Raw genomic sequence first — 11,125 nt, 5'->3', positions numbered from 1 at the left:
GGAGTAGAAAGTACAATATTTCCCTCTAAAATGTAGTGGAGTGGAAGTATAAAGTAGCATCACATGGAAATACTCAAGTAAAGTATAAGTACCACAAAATTGTACTTAAGTACAGTATTTGAGTAAATGTGCTTAGTTACTTTCCACCACTGTGAATAACATCCACAGTGAATTATTATGTGTATGTGTGTGTGTGTGTGTGTGTGTGTGTGTGTGTGTGTGTGAATTTCATACTGACATCTGGCTTCATAACGGGCTCACAACTAAGAAGTAGTAGCGGCATCCTATGTGAAGAAAAGTACAAAGCGGTTGGCGTGTACTACCAGCTCCCCCATCAGCACAAAGCAGGGACATACAAAGATGGAAAAATTATGTTTTGTTATGAGAAATCTGAATAAAAACAACTTCTGGAAATGATAATTTATATGTCAGTTGCAAAGATCAGCACAGACAAATATATAAAATGGAAAACTTAATCCACCTCTGTGGGGCCAGAGTTCATATTCATAGACTGGAAGTCAAAGGTTTGAAATGGAAGTTTGTGAAATGCTGATGATCCAGTGACTCCAATCTTGGCTGCAGACCACAATATTGGCCAATTCTGTAAACTTTGCCCCCACGAGCTGAGTCAATAAACGCACCTGTCACAGCTTTCTGCCTTCAGATCTGGGTCAGAAACATTTAAATTCAGTGGCCATGGCATTAAGGGGAACACTGATTTGGCTTTGCTCACTAGCAGGTAATCTCACTGTTATGTATATTTTTTTTTCTGAAATGTAGAAGATCATGAGTAAGAGAACATACAGTATATAGCTATATACTGTGTATAAGAAAAAAAGTTGGATATTATATATGCATGTGTCTGTTGGCTTGCAGTATTGTCCTCCTTTGCAGCTTCAGATGAAACTTTACACCAGAATTGCAGCTCACAAGCTCAGCTCTTGGAGCGCCTATCAGCTGATCTCCAGGTATACTATTAATATACATGTATATATGTATACAGTATGTCCTACCAAAAAAGCTACTATAACATGTAGCCTACATAAATGCAGCTCACATTGTGATTCCATTTTTTTTAAATATTTTTTATTTCTATCGATTTCAATTCGCTTTCATTATCAGAGGGAAAAAAAGAAGTGTTTTTTCTGATATTAACCAACAGATGGTGTTAGAGTGTGGTGAAAACCTTACATCTGAATGGAGTGCACAGCAGACAGCTGCACTACTGCTCTCCATTAGGAATCTGACTGATATTCTGCACAAACACCAGTTGAAAGGTAGGAGGATGAGACAAAGACACATGTGTTTTGTGTGGGTTCTTGTTCTCTTATCTTTGTCAGAACAAGTTTAAGTGTTAGACCGTGGGAGTGAGGACATTTTGTCTGCTTCTCATTTCTTCAAAGGACTGTTTGGGGGGGTTTACACTTGGTGGTTTTAGTGTTAAGGTTAGAATTTAGTTCAAATTGAAGTGAGGGTTGGAAAAGGATGATGGTACACAGAAGAGTTTTTGGACAGGACTAGGGATGCACAATAATAACGGCACGTCATCTGTATCGGCCGATAAAGGCTTTAAAATGAAATATCAGCATCAGCTCAAAATGAACATTTCTGCCGATTTGACAAGCCGATAAGATGACGCTTTAATCATGCCTAAATTTTGATACTTGACTAAATGCTCGACGCAGTATCCCCCATGCAAGAGTGTCATCACATCTCTTGCATCGAGTGTGAAAGAGGGTCCAACAATATGTCTGTAGTGTGGAGGTTTTTTAAAGTGTCTGAAATGATAGCAAAACTGCTATTTGCAATGATTGCTCAGCGTCGGTAATGCGAGGAGGAGCCACATCACATTCCTTCAACACTACAAATTGGATTGTCCATCTTAAGAGTCGTTATCCCAAGCATTACGATGAATTTGTGAAGAACGAAGAGAAACAACAGGCACCAGCGTAAAAAAAAACTGTCAGCAGCCTCTTCTCCAGTCCTGTAATAACGCAAAAATATATATAACCACAACCAAAGGCATCACTCAGAAACTCATTGAGTGTATTGCTCTGGACAACCATTGCAGATAGACCCTTCTCCATTGATGTCATACCTGTATGAGCAGTGGACACAAGGGCTGTTGCCACAATCATCCACCTGGGAGTAACAGTAAGAGCAATTAAAGCCTTCAGGACACTAACGTTCTCTTCATCCACACATGTTGTGTCACATGTCCTCTACCCTTATCCTGAACCACAGGTGCACCACAGGGTTGTGTGCTCAGTCCAACCCTCTTCACTCTCTTCACCCATGACTGCACCCCCATCCTCAAACACTATAGTGAAGTTTGCTGATGACACCACTATAGTGGGACTTATATCTGACAATGAGGAGACACACTATAGAGAGGAGGTCGAACCTCTGGTTGACTGGTGTTTGGACAATAATCTGGTCCTGAACACCACAAAAACCGAGGAGATCATTGTGAACTTTAGGATATCCAAGAAGAACACACATCCTCCTCTCCACATAAATGGTGAGGAGGTGGAAAGTGTCAATGACATCAAGTTCCTGGGAATCCATATAACAAAAGATCTCTCATGGTCCCTTAACACCTCCCACCTGGTGAAGAAAGCTCAACAGAGGCTATTCTTCCTAAGAAAACTCAAACAGTCCAAACTTCCCTCTCAACTCCTAATAAACTTTTACAGAAGCACCATAGAGAGTATCCTCTGCTACTGCACCGTGGTGTGGTATGCCAGCTGTACTGCTGAGAACCGGAAGGACTTGGTCCGGGTGGTAAAAACAACACAGAAGATTGTGGGAACTGTGGTCCCAAACTTGGACACAGTGTATGCTAGCCATCTACACAGGAAGGCTAGCAACATCAGTAAGGATCCAACCCACCCACGTCAAAGTTTGTTTGTCCCCTTGCCAACAGGCAAGAGATACAGAGCCATCGCAGCCCAAACTAACAGACTCAAGTACAGCTTTTTCCCCAGAGCTGTAGCCTCCATCTCCCCTCCCAGTCTCCCATAGCTGTTGAGGACTGAGGACTGTAAATATTACCACCCACTCCCCACTCCCCAACAGCTGCTGATCCACTCCAACACTTTATTACATACATGTCATTTTTGTGCAATACCTTTTATTAATTTTCGTTATTTATTATCTTGTTTTTATTGTTTTTTTATTATGTTTATCTTCTTTTTTATCTCGCTACCTTGTTTATATCTTGTTATCTTCTTTTTATCTTGTTCTCATTGCTGCCTGGTCACTGAGAGTTACCAAACGTACTTTTGTTGTATGCCTACAATGACAATATGTCTTATGTCCCTTCATTCCGACAGAAGCTAGAAGCACACAACTACAATTAACAGCAAGACGTTAAAACATTTCAATGACCCTTGGGTCATGTTGAACTGAAGAAACAAGTCAGGACAACTGCACATTAACATGGACAGAGACTCCCTTTGGTTTTCATTTATTTGTAGACACTGTCATAAATCTGAGAGTACATTCCTGAGTGAACTAACATTGGTATACTTCCTGTTTAGCCAAGTTTGGATTAATATGAAGTTGTCTAATCATTATGTAAGCCAGATAATGTAATGTAGCCACCATGAAAACATCTTCATGGTGTAGCCATGGCATAAAGGCATAAACCTCAGCTGTTTGTTATGATGAGTTGATGTTGAATCAAAAAGGATTATCCCTTAGAGAAGTAATTCCCCATTTAGTGTACCTCCGTTATTTCATAACTTTGAAGCACGTACTTCAATCACTATCACCAACTCAGTGACCAATTTATCTCACAATTTCATTTTTTTTATTTGCTTTATTATATGCTTTATTATGTATTCTGTAGACTTTTAGTATAAATAAATGTCTTCATTTATGAGAAAGAAGTTGTCTGTGCTCTTTGGAGGTAGAAGACAGAGGTCAATGTATTTAAAAGAACTTACGTTTTATGAGACTGATTAACTGATTAATTAAACATTTTCCCTTCAGTGGAAGGGTGGTGCCCTATCAAACGAGTGCAAGAATTAATTTAAAAGTAGTGTCACTCCTACACTTGGGACCTGGCAGGAGAAATGTACATAATTAGTGTGTCTGCCAATATTTCCACTGAAATGGAAATATGTGTGCTTTCATTTTCAGACTTACCAGTGGAGCCACCTTTGCAAACACAGTCATAGCTGTGCATCTTGATGCATGTAATTGTGGTTTGACTTGATGACGTGTGCTCAGTGCTCGAATTCAACCCTAACCAACAACAGCTAACCAACATTGCTGTAAATGTTGGTTAGCTGTCAATTTTTAATTAAATAAAGATTTGAATTAACAAGGTCTGACTATGTGTTCATGGAGTTTTTTCTTTCACCATGTTAGCAGTAGCAGATAACGAGGGCTGCTCCTCCCAGCCCTGCCAAAATGGAGGGTTGTGCACTGAAGAGACTAGCGTCCCATTCTTCCACTGCCAGTGTCTCAGTGGCTGGACAGGTAAACACTGCGAGCAGAGCCGCAGACTCCAAGAGCCCCTGTCACCCTCATGCCCTTTAGCAGACTGTCATGGCAAAGCCAGTGATGGTGTTTGTGACAAGGAATGCAACATCTTCCCTTGCCATTGGGACGGTGGCGACTGTTCTCTGGCAGTCAACCCCTGGGCTCGTTGCACACACCCTCACTGCTGGCGTGTTTTCAACAACAGCCAGTGTGATGAGTCCTGCAACAATGCTGACTGTCTGTATGACAACTTTGACTGCAAAAACAAGAAGAAAGTTTGCAAGTGAGTTCCCTTTCACTGTTCACAGGATTCCCCTTTTATTTCTGTAGTGGACTGAGAAATTTGAGCTGATAGCTCTGTTTTTTTGCTTCTTTAGTCCAATATATGAACCCTTCTGTATCAACCACTATGCTGATGAAATATGTGACCAGGGCTGCAACTCAGAGCAGTGTGGCTGGGATGGCTTGGACTGCGCAAAGACGGTTCCAGAAAACCTTGCTGATGGTGTCTTGGTTCTCATAGTTCTGCTGCCTCCAGAGGAGCTTCTCAACACTAGCAGGGCTTTTCTGCAGAAGTTAAGTTTAATCCTACACACTACGCTGCGCTTCCGGCGGGACCACAATGGAAAAGCCATGATACGTCCCTACACCCACCATGAGGGACAACTGAAGCAGGAGCTACAGCTTCAACAGAAGGTCATCGGGTCAGTCAGACAGACAATTAACATAAAAGCTGAGGTTTTGTGATGTAGATTGTGCATTAAACTATAAAAACTTGCTTCTCCTGTATTCCTGTAGCTCCATGGTGTACCTGGAAATAGACAACCGTCTGTGCTCTCAGGGCTCTGAGGACTGTTTCCCTACAGCAGACAGTGCTGCAGAGTACCTGGGAGCCCTGTCAGCCTTAGAAATGCTTCATTTCCCATACCCCATCAAAGAAGTCCATGGTAGGTAGGGATACTTAAAGAACACAAAAAAGACCAGCAAGACTAAGAGGCACAAATGTGTAACTAGAATGTGCATTTCCTGAAGAAAATGTGTGGGAGCTGGAAGCTGTTAGCTCCTACTGCTGCTCCCAGCTGCCGCCACTGGTCCAGCAGCAATTTTTTAAATCTTTTTGTGCCACTTACAGGTGAAATTTTTTATGAAATTTTATTAAATGCTGCAGACTTGTTCAGCATCCCCATCTGTACAACTTTGCTGAATTTGGTTACCATGGAATATTATATTAAAGAGATATGGCAGTTAATATTTTGTATGATGATGTTTTACTAAAGGCCACAAGTTGGGAATATTGGTGCCATGCTTCAATATGTCGTGCACATTCTCACAGAGAACTTTCATTGAATTAAAGTCTGTGTAAAGCAATATTAAATATGTGTTTTGAATTTTTCACACCACAGAAAAATGTGTTATTAACCACTCAGTCAAATTTGAATGATTAAAACAATTGCCAAGTTTATAAAATTAGGTTTCGAAATCATGGAAAAACAAGCAGTATTCTGAGCTCTGAAATGCTGGGGGCGAGTCCGCTGAAGGTGCTGAAACCACGCCCAACTGAACAGTCTGAGCCTCTGAGCTTAACAATGCTCATGCCGAACTCTCTTAAATAAATGCACAATTTAAAATAGGCCTTGTTTGAAGGTGTAAGACAAGCAACATCGATGATATTTCAAGAATTAACACTAGGAGCCACTGTTTGACACCTATTTTGTAGGTAAATGTGGACTTACTTCAGTAAAAATGTAACTTAAATGAGTAGTTAACAAGTGATCCATTACCAATCATTGTTATGTTAAATTGTTGTTTTTTTCAATGAAGTTCGGTGTCAATGTTACTCACTTCTTTGAAAAGTGCCGATGAGGGCCGCATGAGTACGTCTGTAGTGATAGGACCTTATTTTCATCAGAGTTTAGTCTAAGATCGCTGATTATTGATACCCAATAACAAACTCATAAGTTGTGTTCATCTAAATATGGTCATCTAAATACAGTACATACCAAATTTAGTGAAGATTAGAGGAACCATGTGCCAACAGAAGCTAAAAAAAAAGTGATTACCAGAAAATCAAAAATGGCAGTGCAAATGGGCGTGGCCTATGTCAGTCAAATTGGCTTCATCCAAGGAACACACTAGGGATGTGCAGAGGGCCCAGTATTTGTATTTGTATCTGTATTTGTTGAGGCAGCAAAATTATTTGTATTTGTATTCGAATAAAAGTGGACAAAGGCTTAGAAATCCTGTTTTTGTTTTTATTATGCTCTTAATTGTAGAAAATTAAAGTGTTACAATTAGTGTTCATGAAGCTTGTTCATGAAGCTTGTTCATGAAGCGTGTGTCAGTAGCTCAGCTTTATCTCTGGGGAACACTCCCAGCTCTTGGAGTGATGTCCAAATTAGGAAATATGCGTCATGTAGCAGGTGGATGTGACTCCCCTCACTGACACCTACTGATAGACACACCCCTCGAACACACTGTGCAAATGTTGTTTTACTACGCCTCATAGTTCATGAGTCATTAGCCAAAATGTAAAACATACAATGGCTGCATGGCCCATGTCATGAATTTTGTGACAGTCTCTTTAAGTTGCACTGAGAAATGAAGATTTGCAAGTATTTGAAAACTGTACTCAAGTTAAGTTTCAATATAAAAAGTTGTTCCCTTCCTCTGGTGCAACCTGAGTGGTTTTCTTTGTTGGAATTTGTGCACACTAAGTGTCGATGCCTGCAGTTTTCCATTTTTCTGCCCGTCAGGTAAGGTAAAGTAATGTAGGCAGTGCCTTTTATGAATATTACCCAGTAATATAACCATTGTAGTCTCACTTTTTACTGCATGCTGTAGCCATTCTAGTAGCTCTGTGGGGTGTTCATACACCAGAAAACAAAAACTTTTGTTGAGTGAAAGAAAAAAATGAGAAAACTTTCCTATTCCTTGGTTTTTGCAATCAGTGGGGCATATAACATACTGTATAACATTTGGCCTGAGGGTGGTGCCAGAGGAAAGGCCATAATGTTGAGTTAATAAATAACAAATGTTTCCTGTAGAAAAAGTGCAGATTTTAATTGCTCAAAAAACAAGACCTGAGATTATCTCTCATGTAATGAATCATAACTTTTAATAAGAACACTAAACTACATGAGTGCACTTCAGCTCATACATATAATAAGTAGTCAAGTAAATTGGATATTACTTATCAAAAATAAACTGCATTCAAAGCATCTCTTTCACCAGTCTAGGGAGTTCTCCATGGTCCTGGCTTTGGTGGGAACTTGGTAAACCCAAAAAAAACACAAACACAAACAAAGTAACAACAACCTACAACCAACAGCTGTCTTTTTGGAGTCACCATTCTTGTTCTGTAACACAGTGTTAGTGGCTACAGCAATGTTAGCTAACACTGGTCACTTAAACTTTCATTGATCAGTCTCCGTCCAGTTGAGTGCCACATGATAAAGCATTGTATCAGCTCTCTCTTGCAGTAAGCCACTGCTCAGGGCTTAGATGCATAGATTTGTCACAGAATCACTGACTTTGACCAATTTTCCCATTTCCCCACTGGGACACAAAGCTTCTGATCCAGTGCCATGAAGCACATTACAGTGTGAAACGTTAAATGACCCAGGGACTACATAATTCAGACATTCATTTGCAAAATTAATAACAGATATTGATTGAGGCTTTTCATAAATCACCAGAGTGAGCCTTCCCCCAGACTGGCAATGTTCCCTTTGGAGACTTTAGAACAGCAAAGTCATCAAATTGTAAGCCTGTCATTCATTTGTACCCATTTTTGTCTCTTTTCCAGTCATGTTTTCTGTAAAAGTAGCTGTGGACATTGGCCTGTGGCATATCTATTTAATAAAATTGAAAGTCATTCTGAAAAGTGACTGTACCTTGCAGGATTGATTCATCGCACCTACCTAATCATGGCTTCCTTTTCAATAAAGGATTATTCACTGGCGCTCAAATAAGCTATTTCATCCCATCACTGAATGAACCTGCTCCCTCTCTCTCTCTGTATGTCTCTCTCTCTCTCTCTCTCTCTCTCTCTCTCTCTCTGTGTGTGTTGGTTGATTTACTGTGGGGGACGCCGGCATCCTTGATTGATTCAGAGTCTTTAATGCAGAGAGAGGCTCATTGACATAGTCTGGTCCCATGTATTTGACCAAGTGGATTAGCCTCTGAATAGACCATATAGGCAATCAATGAGCTATAGGAAGAGTTACAAGTCGCATGATGCAGCTTCCCTGTTATTACAATCATGCTGTGTTTGTTGGATTTTCTATTCATTTGACAATGAATTGATCAAACAGAAGTGTTGAAAATGTGACACTCGTTTTAATTTTGCATTCCAGCGTTAATCACCCAAGTTATGGAAAGTAACTAAGTACATTTACCCAACTACTGTTCTTAAGTACAATTTTGAGGTACTTTGCTTGAGTGTTTCCATTTTATGATACTTTATACTTACATTTACATAACATTTCAAAGAGAAATATTGTAATTTCTACTCCACTATATTTATTTGACAGCTTTAATTACTTTTCAGATGAAGATTTGACACAATGGATAATATAACAAGCTTTTGAAATATAACACATTGTTAAAGATGAAACCAGTGATTTCCAACCTTTTTGGCTTTTGACGTTTTCACAAAAAGCAGTGTGTAGTCGGGGTCAAATTTCACATGTCTATGAGTTGTTAACAGCTCCACCAAATAGTGATTTTTCCCTCTAAACTTCTCACATGCTTTCAATTCAGTAAATGGTTTCAGCAAAAATCAAAGATTATAGAAAAAGTCCAAAAAACTGAAAACAGATTTGTGTATCAGAACTTTGTTTTTTTTTTTTTTTACTGCAATACAAGTACATTTTGCTGCTAATGCTTATGTACTTTTACTTAAGTCGGATTTTCCATGCAGGACTTTTACTTGTGTATTAGAGTATCTTTACATTGCTGTATTGATACTTTTACTTAAAAATATCTGAATACTTTTTCCACCACTGTTTGTAATAGCTATTGTTAAAAACATATCATAAATGGCCTCTCTACACTACAGTGACCTTTACTTTAAAACCACCAACAGATGGCGACAGTCACACAGTGTCCACTCTCCTGTGTGTGGACTGAGGGCAGGTTTTCCTCAGCGCAGAGCTGTCCGGCTGATTTGACAAGCAGGCCTATCAGAAACATACAGCTGAGGTTATACTTTATATTGCAATACCTCTGAAGTCACTCATGATCAAACACCGAACATGCTGCTGTCTTCACGTTTTGCAGTTACTATTGCATTACACCTTCTTTTTTTGCAAATAGGATTAACATTATCGCAAAAAAAAAAAAAAGCAGGGAGGAGCCACAGCCACACACATGCTTGAAATATGATGTGCAGTGAGTAGCGTGCAGCTGAAATATGTCCGCTCATTTTGTCGCTCAAGTGGCACTCCAGTTAAAAGGGGATTAAGATTTGACAAATTGCCATATAAGCTGCTCAACATGTTGCTATATTAATCATGTCATAAAAAAATGCGCTCGAGTCATGCCCTTTGCCCTCTCCCTGTCAGTGCAGTTCTACTGAAATGTAAAACCAGCCCACACACACACACACATCACAAGAGTTGATGTTGGTTTCATTTCATAAAAATCTTAAATGCAACCACACGCCTTCTGTGGTTATGTATTAGGCTACATGCATTTTAATAGACTGGGAATGTGGTTACTTTTGTGAGGATGTGAGCTGGAAAGTTTATTAAAAGTAAACAGCTTATAATAAACATTTTTGTGCGACTCAGCAGTGACGTTACTCTTTCAATCTTGGGGGTTATTGTAATGCACCCGTTGGGACTCCGGTGCTCATTAGTGAGTTAAGTGAGTTTAAAGCTAAATATTTAATTTCCATTGCTTCCATTATAATATTACCACAATAGGGGAGCGAGTTTGCTGTGATGGGAATGTCTATCTTTGTAAATTTATGACGGGATTACTGTATACTTTAGTGCGAGGGGGAGAGCTGCACTCTCCTCCTGCTGAATGCGCTAGACAGCAGTGGGACTCCAGTTGGCTGTGCGCGCTCAGACGCAAGCATCCCACTGGCTGGAGTTGGAGGACACTCGCCCGTTTCTCTGCCACCGCTGCTCTGATCCTTCGTCTCTTGTCTCCCTGCGGCGAGAAGACCACCCGCACGGGGAAGGAAAGAAAGAAATATCTGTGTCTTTTTTTTCTTTTCTTTTTTTTAAATATAGACTATTAAGAGTCAGAGAAACTGTGCTGAATCGGCACTGGACACTTTTTTTTCCGAGGGGAGGTAATTTCTCGTATGAAGCGAGCTGGATCTGTACAACGGAGCGCGCACTGCTACGTCTTTTCAATGGATTTTAATACAGTGGAAGTACCCTGGGAATTAAACTAAGTCGCTTTTAGTTCGCAAATTCTCGTTCCAACAAGGGTTTATGTTTCACATGGAGGGGAAGACGATGATCCTCACAGTGCTGTATGTCCTCCTGCCTCTTTTAGGTAAACTTCACTTGATCTATTACCAACAACCGCTGCTTGTTTGATACTAATTTATCCCGAAGGTGCTTCCTAATATTCAGTGTCTAAATTGTGAGCTTTGTTAATAAGGAGAGTCTGACAG

The 11,125-nt window shown here is 40.0% G+C and overlaps 2 protein-coding genes and 1 long non-coding RNA gene across 5 annotated transcripts in view; all 3 read left to right on the top strand.

The window, feature by feature from the left end:
- Positions 1-246: 246 nt before the first annotated feature.
- Positions 247-4,249, top strand: LOC137197312 (uncharacterized). 2 transcript variants are annotated; one of them, XR_010931396.1, is made up of 4 exons: positions 247-739; positions 877-968; positions 1,163-1,277; positions 3,336-4,249. It is a non-coding gene; the product is annotated as an uncharacterized lncRNA (long non-coding RNA). The 2 variants fall into 2 exon arrangements; XR_010931395.1 differs by having other exon boundaries at positions 1,163-4,249.
- A 112-nt stretch (positions 4,250-4,361) lies between these two features.
- On the top strand, positions 4,362-5,492 carry LOC137196533 (neurogenic locus notch homolog protein 3-like). The gene is made up of 3 exons (XM_067609207.1): positions 4,362-4,774; positions 4,869-5,195; positions 5,290-5,492. The coding sequence occupies exons 1-3, from the start codon at positions 4,371-4,373 to the stop codon at positions 5,444-5,446; spliced, it is 888 nt and encodes a 295-aa protein (XP_067465308.1). The 5' UTR covers positions 4,362-4,370; the 3' UTR covers positions 5,447-5,492.
- Positions 5,493-10,389: 4,897 nt separating this feature from the next.
- gfra1a (gdnf family receptor alpha 1a) overlaps positions 10,390-11,125 on the top strand; it is a 102,798-nt gene continuing 102,062 nt past the window's right edge. The window contains exon 1 of one of the 2 annotated variants that reach the window (XM_067610638.1): positions 10,390-11,004. In XM_067610638.1, coding sequence (XP_067466739.1) covers positions 10,941-11,004 — 64 coding nt within the window. In that variant the 5' untranslated portion in view covers positions 10,390-10,940. The remainder of the gene's footprint in view (positions 11,005-11,125) is intronic. The other variant, XM_067610639.1, reaches the window with a different exon arrangement.

The sequence above is a fragment of the Thunnus thynnus genome, chromosome 14 (assembly GCF_963924715.1).
Source record: "Thunnus thynnus chromosome 14, fThuThy2.1, whole genome shotgun sequence".
NCBI classification, from domain to species: domain Eukaryota; kingdom Metazoa; phylum Chordata; class Actinopteri; order Scombriformes; family Scombridae; genus Thunnus; species Thunnus thynnus.
This window is presented reverse-complemented; position numbering and strand designations above follow the sequence as displayed.

Coding starts and splice junctions, on each gene's coding strand:
- LOC137196533 (XM_067609207.1), top strand. CDS start 4,371: ATGTTAGCAGTAGCAGATAACGAGGGCTGCTCCTCCCAGCCCTGCCAA. Junction 4,775..4,868: donor AACAAGAAGAAAGTTTGCAA/GTGAGTTCCCTT, acceptor TTGCTTCTTTAG/TCCAATATATGAACCCTTCT. Junction 5,196..5,289: donor CTTCAACAGAAGGTCATCGG/GTCAGTCAGACA, acceptor GTATTCCTGTAG/CTCCATGGTGTACCTGGAAA.